Source organism: Physella acuta, unplaced genomic scaffold (genome assembly GCF_028476545.2).
Source record: "Physella acuta isolate Inbredline_101_S28 unplaced genomic scaffold, ASM2847654v3 ptg000080l, whole genome shotgun sequence".
Taxonomy (NCBI): domain Eukaryota; kingdom Metazoa; phylum Mollusca; class Gastropoda; family Physidae; genus Physella; species Physella acuta.
The window spans coordinates 654363-671907 of record NW_026731600.1 but is presented as its reverse complement, the minus strand read 5'-3'; the positions used below and the strand labels follow the sequence as shown (position 1 = coordinate 671907).

The 17545-nt window shown below is 38.6% G+C and overlaps 1 protein-coding gene across 1 annotated transcript; it reads right to left on the bottom strand.

Annotated features, from left to right (window-relative positions):
- Positions 1-5160: 5160 nt before the first annotated feature.
- LOC131957126 (uncharacterized) lies at positions 5161-8099 on the bottom strand. The gene is made up of 2 exons (XM_059321836.1): positions 7524-8099; positions 5161-5400 (listed from the first exon to the last, which is right to left on the bottom strand). The coding sequence occupies exons 1-2, from the start codon at positions 8097-8099 to the stop codon at positions 5161-5163; spliced, it is 816 nt and encodes a 271-aa protein (XP_059177819.1).
- Between the last annotated feature and the right edge of the window lie 9446 nt (positions 8100-17545).

Below are 17545 nucleotides of genomic sequence, written 5' to 3'. Positions count from 1 at the left end.
TGGATTACATCCAAATATTGGTGGAGCTAAGTGGATTACATCCAGATATTGACACTAAATTGTTTAAATCCAGATTTTAATAGAAACTGAATGAAATAAATTCTGACTTTGGTGGCACCCTGTTGGATTAGTACCAGATTTTAAATGACACTCATTGGATTAGCCAGATTTTGTGTATGAATAAAATCCGGATTAACATATCACTCAAGGTTCTGAAATAAACGACGCGTGATCCAGATTTCCCCCTAGTTTGCCTGAAACATACAGCATAGAAAGAGAAAGATCGATATGAAATCTTATCACAGATTATAACCTCATACCGTAAATCCTCGCTTTAACGTTACTCGGTTTACCTTTAATGACAGGCATCTCTAATTTACAAGATTAACAAAATTTGTTTACCTCGTACCAAAAAAAAAAAAAAACAACAAACCAAACAACAAACAAATATAATAGACTTTAAAAGCTGGTTCTCAATGGTCCCACATTTTTGTTGCCAGAAAGCCAATTTTTCAACCAAAATTGAATATTTTATAAATTTTTTTGTACTAAGTACAAAGTGACTTCCGGTTTTATTAAGGCTAGAAATATTCCAACAAACAATTACTGGTAATATAATAGTAGTTTAGCAAACACTTTTATTTTTAATTTGGATTAGTAGAGTCAGGGTGTTGTGGTGATAGGGGATATTATATTTAAAAAAAAATATATATGAATTAATAAATGATTCTAAATAGAGGCGTAGCGACCCTTCCCGGCGCCCGGGGACAAACTTTTCGATTTGCACCCTCCCCTCGAGATTTCGATTTGCACCCCCCCCTCAAACTTTCGATTTTCACCCCCCTCAACCTTTCAATTTATGTTTCCAACCCATTTTGGCGCCCCCTAAGGTCGGCGCCCGGGGACATATGTCCCCCCTCGCTACGCTACTGATTCTAAACGGCTTTTCAGCTGCTTATATTGAATACAAAAATACACAAACAACTGAAATCGATGGTTTCCATACAGATTTAAGTTCTAAAAGTGTAGCTATAATCAGTGGCGTAGCGAGGTCGGGTGTCACCCGGTGCGGCACTTAATGGTGTCACCCCCCCAGAGGCGTAGCGACCCTTCCCGGGAACAAACTTTCAAGGTTTCGATTTGCACCCCCCTCAAACTTTCGATTTGCACCCCCCCTCAAGTTTTCGATTTGCACCCCCCCCTCAAGTTTTTCTCTATACATTTTGCTATTTTTTGCCTTGGTGTTACCCCCCTAAATGGTGTCACCCGGTGCGGTCCGCATCTCCCGCCCCCCCCCACGCTACGCCACTGGCTATAATGTTATTGCATGCAATATATTGAAAAATGATTTTTTAAAAATTTAGTACGAATACATAGACTTTTCAAGACTATTATCAAGTATGAATGCAAACAGAAATACGAATCCAAACAATGAACACACCACTGTAGAAACAAACAAAAACAATACGAAACAAAGTTCTTTACAAGAACAGTGAGACAAAAAATTCCGCAGAAGTTTACCGTAACCGGAACAAACGGAATATTCTTGGGGATTCCCCGAATCGCAGCGGTCGGACCATTTTATTGATCACTCAGTACAAAAGAACTTGAGGCCCATTTGCTAAATAAAATTTCATGGGACGAGAATAGTCATGTCTCTTGATCTAACATTAAAGTGTAACACATTAAAGTGTAACACATGTTTGAGACATACTGGCACTAACGTGTTTGTTAATGGCTTTTCTCCTGTAGTAATGTGTCTATTTGGTTTCTTTCATAGCGGAGTCGGGGTCTCGCTCTAGCAGTCAGAAATATTTTTATTCGGTTCAAGAATAACTATATATATAACCATACATATTTAACTATATACATAACTATATATATATAACCATACATATTTAACTATATACATAACTATATATATATAACTATGTATATAACTATGTATATAACTATATATAACTATATATATATATATATATATATATATATATATATATATATATATAAATTATATATATATATATATATATATATATATATATATATATATATATATATATATATATATATATATATATATATATATATATATATATACATATCACTATATATATAACTATATAAATAGCTATGGCGGGGGATGGATACCTTCAACTGAAATGTGTTGCTCACATCAACGTACTCATATATATGAAGGAACCTTGTGGTCGAGTGCTAAAAATTGGCAAGTCACGAGTTCGATTCTCGGGCTCGACTAAGGCTCATTTGCTCACAGAAACAGATAAACTCTACTTTGTCTGCCTTTGGAACTACAAAGTCTAAAAACACAACTTTACCTTTTGGAAAAAATTGTATCAAAATTGAATGTGACCGTTCACAAGGCTAATGTTTGTTCGAAGTTAAGAATAACAAAAAAAAAAAATGCTACACTTTACCTGATCCACGGCTGAATGTTCAATATCGATAAACGCAGGTCTTGAACACCAGTTCTTGAACCGAATAAAAACATTTCTGACTGTCTGTTAGTGCGTTTGTAGGCCATGGTCCGTGAACCCGGAACCTCAATTTGTGTTGTGGGCCGCTTTATGAATACACGGTACCACAGTGGGCCGCTTTGTGAATACACGGTAGGACTGTGGGCTGCTTTGTTAACACATAGTACGACGAGGGCCGCTTTGTTAACACATGGTGCCACTGTGGGCCGCTTTGTGAACACATGGTACCACTGTGGGCCGCTTTGTGAACACATGGTACCACTGTGGGCCGCTTTGTGAACACATGGTACCAATGTGGGCCGCTTTGTTAGCACATGGTACCACTGTGGCCGATTTGTTACGACGGTCGTGACTGTCTTCATAAAGTCACTAAACATCATTAGTCTATAACTTATAGGAGGACTAAAATATATCTTGTTATCTCCCTTGGCTCTTGACGCTTCAAATATATAATTATCAGCCGGCTTCGGCATTTGATTGAAACTTAAAGGCATCACTTCGGGCAGTGCCCTCCCCAAAAGTACGTCCACCGTCGTTTTCCCGAACTAATGTATAGTTCATATAGAAAATATATATACTTTAACTGAAAGTGTCAAGTTCCTTAAAGAAACTGGTTCAGAGTTTCTTCTAGGCATCTTCGGGGGGGGGGGGGGGGGGGGGGGTCAGAGCTTCCGAAGAAAGTTTACCGCCCCCCCCCCCCTCCCGAACGAAATAAAATGTATGTAGACAACATATACTTATACCAGTGTGTCCCCCCCCCCCCACCAAAATATCAAGTCCCCCCCCTCGAAAATATCAAGTGCCCCCCCCCCCCCCCCCCCCCCGGAGAAAGAAGTCTGGAAGAAGCACTGAACTGGCCAGAAATCCTTGAAGCCTCTGCTACTATTTTCAGAGCTCCAGGTAAGTTGAAGCAATTCAATTTTATTCTGGGTGGGGGAGGGAGGGGGGGGGGGAGGTGTGGGGTTCTGGTCGAGAGAGGGAAGGAAGAAACAGGAGAATAGGATAGGTGTGGAGGGGAGGTAGATGTAGGTGAAGACCTGGGAAGGCAGTGCAGGTCACCTGGGTGCGAGGGAACTGGAGGAAGTATAAAAGGGTAGGGGGAGGGGCTGGGGGGGGGGATGGGGTAAGGGACAACAGACGACCATTTCCCCTCTCAGTTTACACGGGCTTGGGACCGTCACAGTGATGTCATCAATGACGTCATCAACGTGGCCTGATTAAAAGTGGTTGACCAGCCGAAGTCAGAGCCATGGGTTGTTAGTGTGTTAGTGGATTAGTAGATTAGTGGATTAGTGTGTTAGTGGATTAGTGGATTAGTTGAACGGAAGTGTTTGGGTGCTAAAGTATTAAGAAGCTAAATTTTAGGGAGCTAACATGTTTAGGAGCTAAAGTTTAGGGAGCTGAATTGCTAGTGAGTGGAAGTATCAAGAAACTAAAGTTAGGGAGCTTAAGTGTTAGGGAGCTAAAGTGTTAGGGAGCTAATGTGTTAAGAAACTAAACGGATAAGGAGTTAAAGTGTTAGGTAGCCAAAAGGTTAGTGAGCTAAAGTTTTAGGGAGCTAAAGTTTTAGGGAGCTAAATTGTAAGAAGCTTAAGTGTTATTGAGCTAAAGTGTAAGGAAACTAAACAGTTAGGGAGCTAAAGTGTTAGGGAGCTAAAGTGTTAGAGAGCTAAAGTTTTAGGGAGCTAAAGTGTTAGGGTGCTAAAGTGTTAGGGAGCTAAAGTGTTAGGGAGCTAAAGTGTTAGGGAGCTAAAGTGTTAGGGAGCTAAAGAACGCGGCAACTAAGAAGTGTATTGTCTACTATGTGCTTAACTCATCTAGTTTGTACATTTACTAACAGATGTATCACTTGTTATACTATCACCTATAAACGCTAAACTAAACTTACTCAACATTTGATAAACAGCCCTAGAAATTACTTTATACATAACACGCTTAAGCAATAAATAACTTAATGTCTCTAGCTATGTTAATTTATTGTACAGTTATTTCTTACATGATATAAAAATATTCGTACGCGTCTTCTCAATATATATAAAGCTTGTACTTATGAGTGACATTATATTACAAAACATGAATAATAATACTAACTTTTTTCTTTTAATTGTTTTTTTTTCTGTAAAAACTGTTTGTCTAACTACCGGCTTAGAGGTGTTTTATGAATTCACCGCTTTGTCATTTACAAAATGTATTGACCATTTACTATACTGACCACGGTAGGTGATATATTTAAACAAAATGCATGTCAAAAGAATCGAACTCTACACACGTAAAAAGTTATACCTAAAACTGTGTTCATTTACTCTGGGTGCATTTGATAAACTGATTTGGATATGCTTTAATTTTTTTAATGCAGGGGCCCTTATAGTTATGAACGATGCTGTTGGAAATAATTGATTGGACTTCTTAATTATGTTATGTTGTTAGTGAATAAGTAACAGATGTTATAACAAAAGAAAATGGGAAAAGACAAAATATCTGAAAAGAAAAGGAAATAAAATTTCTTATAGGAGAAGAAATAAGAAAAATAGATTATAATTTAAATTTAAAAATTATTAATATTAATAAAAATAAATTTAATACATTTGTTTAAAAAATATTCTAAATATAATTTTCTTGAAAAATGACAGTGGGGCAGTGTAAACTAGAAATATAACTAACCTTAAAGCAGGAGAGCTCTCTCTGCTAGCCAATCAGCTTGACCCAGTGATTTGACCATCTTCTCGATGTCCCATCGAAGGGCGGGGTCGGGTTGCAGGACATTGAGCAGAACCCACTTGTAGAACAGCATGGAGAAGGGCCAGTCGTGGGTGTGGGTTACGTCTAGGTAGTCCACGGGGTTGTGGATGTCGGCCTGAAACAACAGGCACCATAGGACCACACCCAGGGCATACACGTCCAGCTGAAATGTTAAGGTTTGATTAGATAATAATATTAGTGGTGTAGATGTTAGAAAACAACTACATGCACCATAGAACCACACCCAGGGCATACACGTCCAGCTGAAAGATTAAGATTGTGTTAGAATATAATATCAGTGGTATATATGTAGTTAGACAACAACAACATACACCATAGAAACACACCCAGGGCATACACATCCAGCTGAGAGATTAAGATTTGGTTAGAATATAACATCAGTGGTACATATGTAGTTAGACAACAACAACAGGCATAAAAAGGACCACACCCAGGGCATACACGTCCAGCTGAAAGATTAAGATAAAGGTTTGATTAGATCAGTGCTATAGATGTTAGACAACAACAACAGGCACCATAGAACCACACCCAGGGCATACACGTCCAGCTGAAAGATTAAGATTTGGTTAGAATATAACATCAGTGGTACATATGTAGTTAGACAACAACAACATACACCATAGAAACACACCCAGGGCATACACATCCAGCTGAGAGATTAAGATTTGGTTAGAATATAACATCAGTGGTACATATGTAGTTAGACAACAACAACATACACCATAGAAACACACCCAGGGCATACACATCCAGCTGAAAGGTTAAGATTTGGTTAGAATATAACATCAGTGGTACATATGTAGTTAGACAACAACAACATACACCATAGAAACACACCCAGGGCATACACATCCAGCTGAAAGGTTAAGATTTGGTTAGAATATAACATCAGTGGTACATATGTAGTTAGACAACAACAACAGGCATAAAAAGGACCACACGCAGGGCATACACGTCCAGCTGAAAGATTAAGATAAAGGTTTGATTAGATCAGTGCTATAGATGTTAGACAACAACAACAGGCACCATAGAACCACACCCAGGGCATACACGTCCAGCTGAAAGATTAAGATTTGGTTAGAATATAACATCAGTGGTACATATGTAGTTAGACAACAACAACAGGCATAAAAAGGACCACACGCAGGGCATACACGTCCAGCTGAAAGATTAAGATTTGGTTAGAATATAACATCAGTAGTTAGACAACAACAACAGGCACCATATAACCACACCCAGGGCATACACATCCAGCTGAAAGATTAAGATTTGGTTAGAATATAACATCAGTGGTACATATGTAGTTAGACAACAACAACAGGCATAAAAAGGACCACACGCAGGGCATACACGTCCAGCTGAAAGATTAAGATAAAGGTTTGATTAGATCAGTGCTATAGATGTTAGACAACAACAACAGGCACCATAGAACCACACCCAGGGCATACACGTCCAGCTGAAAGATTAAGATTTGGTTAGAATATAACATCAGTGGTACATATGTAGTTAGACAACAACAACAGGCATAAAAAGGACCACACGCAGGGCATACACGTCCAGCTGAAAGATTAAGATTTGGTTAGAATATAACATCAGTGGTACATATGTAGTTAGACAACAACAACAGGCACCAAAGAACCACACCCAGGGCATACACGTCCAGCTGAAAGATTAAGATAAAGGTTTGATTAGATCAGTGCTATAGATGTTAGACAACAACAACAGGCACCATAGAACCACACCCAGGGCATACACGTCCAGCTGAAAGATTAAGATTTGGTTAGAATATAACATCAGTAGTTAGACAACAACAACAGGCACCATAGAACCACACCCAGGGCATACACGTCCAGCTGAAATATTTAGATTTGGTTAGAATATAACATCAGTAGAGTGAATGTAGTTGGACATCAACAACCGTGAAGTAGATGTAGTTAGACATCAACAACAGTAATGTAGATGTTTCGACTAGTTTCGACTTCATAAATCAAATGAATTTAAAATTCTTTTTTGAAAAATTATTCAAAAATAAAATACCCGTTATAAAATACTTTAAAAATGTTTTAATGCAATTATTATAGTTTTCACCCCCCCACCATTAAAGGAGTGTATTCAGCATTAAATCTTGTCCAAACCCATTAGAGATTAATAGAATGTTGGACGGTATACGTTCAAAAAGTATAGAAACAAGAACTAGGGAAAATTGGCCCAGGATGTGTTCTTTACACAACTATAGCAATAGTAAAAAGTAAACAAAAACTGTACCTTAAATCCATCATAGTACCCTTTAGGGCTGGCCAACATCTCGGGCGCCATGTACGCATCCGTCCCCACAAGCTGGTGAACCACCGGGTTCCCGGGGGGCACCGTACAGGACAGGTCAAAGTCCGTGATGTACAACCGCTGACCAGCGTCCAGCAGGATGTTGTCCAGCTTGATGTCCCGGTGCACGATGTTCTGACTGTGCAGGTACTTGACGCCCCCGCACATCTGCAACAGGTAGTCGTCGAGTTGGAACAAGCTGATCTTCCCGACATGATGGTAGAGAGCACCCAACTCGCAGTAGGGCATCAGAATCACGTTCTGTGACGCTAACATGGCGGCTCTGTCGAAGGCCATGATGTTCGGGTGATGCAACTTCTGAAGGATCTCCACCTCGCTCTTGAATCTTTCCGTCGAGACCTTGTCGTTCTCGTAGACCTTGACCACTTTCTGAACAGATTTGTACTTGATATGTCTAGTGAGGTAGACAAGGTTTCTCGCAGTGGATAAGGTTCGAATCTTGGTCAGACCAAAACAGCTGAACACGTCCACATCGTCAAGCATTTCAATCAAAGACATTTTGGAATAACCAAAAGGGGTAATCTCATCCGCGAAATTTCGCAAATAAAATGAGTTAGTTTTAAATTTCACTGTTTTATATAGTCCAGTTTTTGTGACACGTGACCAGCCGCCTACACAACGTACCATCATCCGCGTCATCTTCAAGGTGTAACGTGTCACCGTGGCAGACATTTGTTGACGTAAGCACAATAACTCATAAGTGACCATTGTCCGAAAATTATCTGACCGGTGGGGTAACCATGTTGCGAGAGTGACGTCACCCTTGTGGCAGCCTTTCATCTCGCCGCCAGCCGGTGGCACGCAGGTAACACGCATAGCGGTTACCTCACCTGAAGGTGTATGCAGTGAGACGTAACGTCAACATTTATCTGATCACCATGTTGCTTGAGTCGGCTTAATTAAGACGTATTTACAAGTGTCATATGATTGGAGATCAAAGAACAGTGTCAAAACATCGATCACTATTTTTAGACTTTGAGAAAGCTTGTAGTGAAAATAAAACGAATTTTTTTAAAATTTGCAATGAATTTAATATTTATCTGCTAATCATTGCGACTGTCCTTAGTGTTTTAAGCATTTTAAAGACCATGATAATGTATATCAACTACTACATACATATTGAAACTACTGTTTAACTATATATACGCAAAGGTTTTTTCTTGTTATAGATAAAAAAATAAACACCTCTTAATTTAATTATAGTGTTTTTTTGTTGAATAAGAGAGTGTCGTGTAGGCCCACAATTTTATAAATATATTTTAAAAAGATAATTCATACTAAATACGTGTATTATAAAAACGACACTGAGACTTAAGCCGTTAACTATATCAAAAGAATTGATTACAAATTTAGTTTTCACTTTTTAGTATGAGAGCGTCTATGTACATTGAAAACAATCTTGTAAAAAAATCACCCCACCATGAGTGATAATACAGTACTATAACACGGATCTAAATGTTTGGTTTGAATAAGTAAGTTTAATTTTTTTTTTCTTTTTTTTTTTTTCTTCTTTATTTATTTATTTTTTTTCTTTTTTTTTATTTATTTTTTTCTTTTCTTTTCTTTTTTTATATATTTTTTTGAATAAATAAGTAAGTTTAATACAAGCAAATAGGCTACAATTAGAAGATTGAAAAATCATTTTTACATCTAAGAAAATCTAATTTAAAAAGTTTTAGTATTATCTAAAATATGCTTTTCAAATTATTCATTTTTATTCAAGTATATAACATTTAGCTACCAAGTTAGAGAAACTTGGTAAAAAAAGATAAAAGATGTGAACGCCAACTCTCTCTTTGAAATAGACACATCTTACGTAACTAATCCGCTTTGTTAAATAATTGGTACAATACAAAGGGAGCACTTAGAAAACAGAATAGAGTCGCTTCCCTTTGACGCTTGTTGTACGCTTTGGGTGGGGAGGTGGAGGTAAATCAATGTATTTACGTGATCCAACCACGTAGCAGTGGCGTAGCAAGGTCGGGTGTCACCCGGTGCAGCACTTAATGGTGTCACCCCCCAGAGGCGTAGCGACCCTTCCCGGGGACAATCTTTCAAATTTTCGATTTGCACCCCCCCCCCCCCTTCAAACTTTTGATTTGCACCCCCCCTAAACTTTCAATTTGCACCCCCCTCAAGTTTTTCTCTAAATATTTTGCTATTTTTTGCCTTGGTGTTACCCCCCTAAATGGTGTCACCCGGTGCGGTCCGCACATACGCCCCCCCCCCCCCTCTCTACGCCTCTGCCACGTAGTACTTATAATAGACGGTACATTTATAGCTCTATACAGTCGCTTGCCATTAAGTTAATTTCTTGGTAGTATGCGGTGTGTTTTTTAAGACATTTTTCTCCAGGGTGGAGAAAGGAGGGGGGGGGGGGGCATGATACTTTAAGGAAGGGGGGTGGGTAGGCGTGGATGTGTTGGGGGGGGGGGGATGGGAGCAATGCCGACACGAAGATAAGCCTGAAAAAAACCATGTCGTTTGTTAAAGCTCTTAGGTTATGTGATAGAACAGAAATATGCCAACATCCAATAAATGCTATAAGATATTTACAACTCTAGCAAAACTTAATTTTGTTTATGTCCTGCGTTACAGGATGGTTCAATGTATTTCTCACTATTAGAACTAGGTCTGTGTATTTCTTACGGTCAGTTAAATGTGGGCCGATGTATTTCTTACTGTCAGTTACAGTAGGTCCAGTGTATTTCTTACGGTCAGTTAGAGATGGTCCAGTGTATTTCTTACGGTTAGTTAGAGGTGGTCCGGTGTATTTCTTACGGTCAGTTAGAGGTGGTCCAGTGTATTTCTTACGGTCAGTTAGAGATGGTCCAGTGTATTTCTTACGGTTAGTTAGAGGTGGTCCGGTGTATTTCTTACGGTCAGTTAGAGGTGGTTCAGTGTATTTCTTACGGTCAGTTAGAGGTGGTCCGGTGTATTTCTTACGGTCAGTTAGAGGTGGTTCAGTGTATTTCTTACGGTCAGTTAGAGGTGGTTCAGTGTATTTCTTACGGTCAGTTAGAGGTGGTTCAGTGTATTTCTTACGGTCAGTTAGAGGTGGTCCGGTGTATTTGTTACGGTCAGTTAGAGGTGGTCCGGTGTATTTCTTACTGTCAGTTAGAGGTGGTCCGGTGTATTTCTTACTGTCAGTTAGAGGTGGTCCGATGTATTTCTTACTGTCAGTTAGAGGTGGTCCGGTGTATTTCTTACGGTCAGTTAGAGGTGGTCCGGTGTATTTCTTACGGTCAGTTAGAGGTGGTTCAGTGTATTTCTTAGTCAGTTAGAGGTGGTTCAGTGTATTTCTTACGGTCAGTTAGAGGTGGTTCAGTGTATTTCTTACGGTCAGTTAGAGGTGGTTCAGTGTATTTCTTACGGTCAGTTAGAGGTGGTTCAGTGTATTTCTTACGGTCAGTTAGAGGTGGTCCGGTGTATTACTTACGGTCAGTTACAGTAGGTCCGGTGTATTTCTTACGGTCAGTTAAATGTGGGCCGGTGTATTTCTTACGGTCAGTTAGAGGTGGTTCAGTGTATTTCTTACGGTCAGTTAGAGGTGGTTCAGTGTATTTCTTACGGTCAGTTAAATGTGGGCCGGTGTATTTCTTACGGTTAGTTAGAGATGGTCCAGTGTATTTCTTACGGTCAGTTAGAGGTGGTTCAGTTTATTTCTTACGGTCAGTTAGAGGTGGTTCAGTGTATTTCTTACGGTCAGTTAGAGGTGGTTCAGTGTATTTCGTACGGTCAGTTAGAGGTGGTTCAGTGTATTTCTTACGGTCAGTTATAGGTGGTCCGGTGTATTTCTTACGGTCAGTTACAGTAGGTCTGGTGTATTTCTTACGGTCAGTTAAATGTGGGCCGGTGTATTTCTTACGGTCAGTTACAGAAGGTCCGGTGTAATTCTTACGATCAGTTAGAGGAGGTCCGGTGTATTTCTTACGGTCAGTTACAGAAGGTCCGGTGTATTTCTTACGATCAGTTAGAGGAGGTCCGGTGTATTTCTTACGGTCAGTCAGACCAGGTCCGGTGTATTTCTTACGGTCAGTTACAGCTTGTCCGTGTATTTCTTACGGTCAGAGCTGACACTAGGCCGACGCATATCTAGCTACAAGACACACAAATCAGACAAGATTTCTGAATTTACCGTTGCGTTAAATAAAATGAGAGAAGGTAGAATCAATTGGCCAACGTATGTTTTTAAATATTCTCTATAAAAAGGAAACATAATTACCACGTACGCCATAGAGGGTAAGTTTTAGAGCCGCTGAAATTATCAATTACGGTAAATATACGTTAAGAGTTGAAATCAAACTTTCATAAACATGCACACCTTATAATTTTCTAGATCTACTAGTTTATAAGAACTTTTTTTCGTATCATAAGTTGTGGATAATTGATTAATTTTAATCATAATTGTTGTAGTTGTAGAGATTTTAAACTTACGTTTTAAATAAGGTGTAATTTTCATTGTTTGATCTCCCGGGCTTAACATTTTCTATTTCCACTTAACCCTTTGAGCCCGCTAGGCCGGTAAACCGGCTTCAACATTAGCCATATATGTCCGAAAAGCCGGTTTTCCGGCCCGATGATCTAGCGTCATATTCCTAGCGGCCGGTATACCGTCTAATTAAATATAATTAGCGGAAGACTGACTAAAACTGTGCATATGTCTTTTGAGTGCGGGATTATGATTTTAGAAATTGATTTTTAGGAAAATTGAAAGTGAATGTGTTACTTTTCGTAACAATGCCGCCGAAACGAAAAGCTGAGCCACAGCCGTCGACTTTATCACACAAAGTTGGTGCAAAAGATGAAGCAAAAGACCGAAATATCAACAAAAGAAGTAGAATGACTGCATCTCAGGCAATACAACTACTTACTGATTCTGATGAAGAAGATAATAATCCTGGTCTATATTGTGATGATAGTGACGTTGAATTTGAAACTGAACACAATGACATTGAAATTGACAGTGACAATGAAACTGTTCAAGTATGTTCTGATGCACGTGGTGTCAAGGACAAAGACTTGCCGAAACGAAAAAAAATGTTTACTGGTGCAAAACATGCAAAGTTTTTCTTTGCATCGGGTCCGGCAGTGATAACTGTTTTGAAAGTTATCACACAAAAGTGGACTTCTGGCGATGAACTAGTATGGCCAGGTATCAATAATAACAAAACAATTACTAATTGTAAATTGGTTTCTTCTAAGTTCTATCAAAACAATAATTATGTGTTCGTTTTATATACATTGTTCTGTTCAAACATAGTAAAAAAATAAATAAAGAATTTCAGAATCTTGCTGCATTATTTGATCCAGAGTCTGGATACCAAATTTGGCTTGATTATCTCAAACGGTTCAAAAGTTATAGGCAAAGTTAGAAGCAGATAAGTGAAAATTGATTTGGCCCTGGGAGCTCAGGAAATGGGAGAAATTAGGCCAGGGAGGCCCGGGCTCAAAGGGTTAATAGTACGTTATTGTCTCGTAGAACATAATTACACACTTTAATTGGTTGAGTTTGTAACTTTAGATTAAAATTCTAAAACTATTGATTACATATTAAAATATTTTGTTTGTTTGTTTAAAGTTTCCACTCACCAAAATAGAATAGTTTTATCAATAGGACTTTGTTACATTAGAGGTATGTGTTGGTATAAAAGATGAAAACTTAAAATATCTATTGGATGGCGAATACAAGGCGTCAAACTATACTATTTGCTACTTTATATAAATTGTTTTTTTTTAAAGAAATGTGATTCAAACTCATGCAAGTTTTATAAAGTTTCGTGACAATCCATTTCTCTACAAACACCAATTCATCAATTTGAAGTATGATTCCGACTGCGTTCATTAAATCGTCACTAAAACAAATCTTTTTACTCAGGTACGAGCAGCTTACAACGGTAATGTAAAAAGCCTAAAATAGTTTCAGCGTGTAAGTAGAGGTTGAGAACGCTTTATTGTTCAAACTTATTTTAATCGATAAAAAAAAGCATATACTTTTTTTCCCTGTGGGATCCGCTTGCCTGAGAGGTAGAGCGCTAGACTGCTAACCCGTAAGTCTCGAGTTCGGATCCCGGACTCCACTGCCGAACACACTGACACATTGAGAACGAACTGGCATGGATAATAGATACATTTTTGTATGGAATATTTTTATGTTTATGTCGTGACAAAGTTTTTTTTGGTGAATTCCGTTATGTTGACTTCGCAAGAGCTTTCATTGTAACGGTTATGTAAATAATTTAGTAATACGAGCTGACCCGCGCCGTATACATACGTCGCTGTTTAGTTGTTCTATTTTCTACTTTTCAGTAATTCATAATTTGTGAATTAGACACTACCCTCTCTTCCCCCCCCTCTCTCCCCCCCCCCTTCCTCACCTCCAGTGAAAGCAGCCGTCTGTGACAGTTTACAGACGCCATTGAAAAGATCAAGGAGAACTTCTTACCTCTCCTTAGATTCAAATTGTTTAAAAGCTAAATTATCTGCCCCTAATAGCCGTCACATTGTAAACATTCGGGGTGAACCACAGCTCACCAGACTGGTGGGTTAGGGGTGGTAGCAATATGCCTAGAGAGCGGGTTAGGTAAGCCCGTACGTGGTGGTGACTCGTATGGTCCCCATGTAGAAAATTATATATATAGGATAGATATATGGGATTGGTCAGCATTTCGTAAATTGAAAAATTTAAATTTTAAACGTATTGGAAATCTTGTCAACATTAAACATATTTGATTAGATTTAGAAATAATTTATAATATTTTTCTGTTATAAAAAATCAACCAATAACATTGCCATTTATTTGGCACAAATATTTTAATTTTTAAATTTTAATTTTTCTTCTTGATAACCAAACGTATTATAGGTAATAATTTGTCTTTTTTTTTCCCTAGCCTAGAACTGTTGTAATATCATGGATTCTTGTAATTTTCCTCCAATGACCGACGAAAACTGCACTAGTATGACACCAGCAGACGTCGATGTTAAAATGGTCAGTCGTGTGGACCCTATGACCACAACAGCTGTGGAGATCTTCAGTCAGGTAAACGTGGTTTCTCTCTGTCTGGTACTGGCAGTGTCCGGTATTGTGGCAAACGTCATCAATCTCTGTGTATTCTACAAACAAGGCCTCAACAATTCGATGAACATCAGTTTTTTTGTTTTAGCCGAGTCTTCATTACTGAATACTCTATTTATACTTTGGAGAGTCATCTGTGTGTTCCCATCCATTGATAAGTCTGGCTATCCCATAGTTTTTAACGAGATCAAGTTATTAACTGCAGGCTGGCCAAATGCTTGTGTATCACGAATTGTCTGTTGGATCACCGTCTACATCACATCAGAGAGGTGTTTCTCTATTACAATACCTCTAAAGGTCAAACTTGTTTTCACGAGCAGAAGAGCTGTCGTCGTTTTGGTCTTGATTTACGTTATAAACTTCATGACCCTCATCCCTGAGTACTGTGTTCTGTATCTTGATTGGAAGTTTTTTCCGTCACACAACAAAACAATGATAGGACTTGTATACAGAACAAACAGACCACCCCTTGAAGGATTAACATCTCTTTTAAACGCCATCTTTTCTTTATCAGCGTTTTTTACTTTAATTTTTTTCACAACTATTTTGGTTCAAGTTTTGAAACGGAATTCTAAATGGCGTAGTAAATTATCTTCAGATAAAATTAAAATATCCTCGCGCCAAAAGAAAACCGTGACCATGGTTATCGCCCTTGCCTGCGTCATGATAGTCTGCTACACGACGAGTACTGTGTTCACCTTTGTCACGTTTTTTATCCCAGACTTCAGCGCCTACGGGAAACTGGTCAACTCGCATCAAGTTGTCTCGTCCTTTATATTCTTATCCCACGCCATCGACGCCAACATCAACATTGTGCTGTACTACCGGATGAGCTCAAAGTACAAGACAGAGTTCAACAAACTCTTTAGGAGGTCAACGCCCACTTGTAACAAGACTAATAAGAGCGTCTTTCTGGACCAACAGAATGTTTCTTATTATTAAACGGTTATTTGTAATACTTTAGTTATATTTTGATAATATATCCTTATACAAACTTATAGTTCTACATTGTATATATAAGCTATTTATTTCCTACTGTAAAATCTAAAGCAGGAGTCTCCAAACTACGGCCCGCAGCAGAGGCGTAGCGAGGGGGGGGGGGGCGGGGGGGGGGACATATGTCCCCGGGCGCCGACCTTAGGGGGGGGCGCCAAATTGAAAGTTTGAGGGGGGGGGGGTGCAAATGAAAAGTTCGAGGGGGGGTGCAAATCGGAAGTTTGAGGGGGGGGTTTGCAAATGAAAAGTTCGAGGGGGGGGTGCAAATCGAAAGTTTGAGGGGGGGGGTGCAAATGAAAAGTTCGAGGGGGGGGGGGTGCAAATCGAAAATTTGCTCCCGAGGGGGGCGCCAAATTGAAAGTATGTCCCCGGGCGCCGGGAAGGGTCGCTACGCCTCTGGCCCGCAGAGATTTTTATGTCCACGGAAAAAAACGCTTGTTGGTGATGGCTGAGGAACTTCGCTCAGAAAAATCAAAGCCATGCCTGGAAGAAACTGGCCCCCGAACTGAAATTTGATACTTAATGCGGCCCTCGGACTGAAAAGTTTGGAGACCCCTGATCTAAAGTATGAGATAAATAGCTTGTTGCTATTCCTATTAAGACAGTGATAAAAAACCAGCAGTTTTTCCATGCTAATCAGAGTGTGTACCACAATAGTCACTGACTTATTTGTGATGTTCTTGTACGTCAAGACCGAACAGACCCTGCACAGTTTCTACTGTTGAAATTTGCACACGACTTAACGTTAAAGGTTCGACAAGAACACAAACAGCATCACTATTTTGCAAACCCTAATTTTTTGTACTTAGTAATAAGGAAAACAAAGAAAAATTTCTTCTTTATCCGTCACAAAATACAAATTATTCTTCATCCAAAAAACGACATGCCTTTTGTTTTTCCTATTTTCTATTATCCACAAACAGTGTTTCTTCCAGACTTTTTTCTCGGTTGGGGGGGGGGGGGGCACTTGAAATTTTCGGGGAGGCGGTAGACTTTCATCAGGGGGAGGGGGGCCGGACACTGTTAAAATTATATATTTTCTATATAAATTAAAAAGTATAATTTTCTATATAAATTATATACATTTCATTTCGTTCGGGTGGGGGGGGGGGGGAAGGGGGGGGGGCTTAAGAAACTCTGTCAACAAACTACAAATCATCAAGAAAAATTCAGATTCACACTATATTGAAGTTACACTTTATTCTTATATTACCTTTTTTCAGAGGCGTAGCGAGGGCGGGGCGGGGGGTGCGGGCCGCACCGGGTGACACCATTTAGTGGGGTGAGACAAAGGCAAACATTTGCCAAATTTTCAGAAGAAAAATGTTTTTTTGCCTGGCCCATTAATAAATTCAGTAATTTGTATATATATATATATATATATATATATATATATATATATATATATATATATATATATATATATATATATATATATATATATATATAAATATATATATATATATATATATATATATATATATATATATATATATATATATATATATATATAAAGATATATATATGAAGATATATAATATATATATATATATATATATATATATATATATATATATATATATATATATATATATATATATATATATATATATATATATATATATATATACTATATACTTTGTTTTCTGGGAGGGGGTGGGGTGACATCACGAAGTGCCGCACCTGGTGACACCCGACCTAGCGACGCCACTGCCTTTTTTACTTTATTTTATACGGAGTATAGAGGAAGTGTTGTAATAGTGCAAAAAAAAAATCGAAATCGAGACTGGAAAAGTTAGTTTTGCAGTTGTGTACGTATGTCTGTGTTTGTGTGTGTGTGTGTGTGTGTGTTTGTCTGTAAATACAGTAACTT

Bases quoted from the DNA above. Each gene is read 5' to 3' on its own strand.
- LOC131957126 (XM_059321836.1), bottom strand. From the start codon at position 8,099: ATGTCTTTGATTGAAATGCTTGACGATGTGGACGTGTTCAGCTGTTTT. The intron at 5,401-7,523 runs GTACAGTTTTTG...TTAACATTTCAG, and splicing joins GGTACTATGATGGATTTAAG to CTGGACGTGTATGCCCTGGG.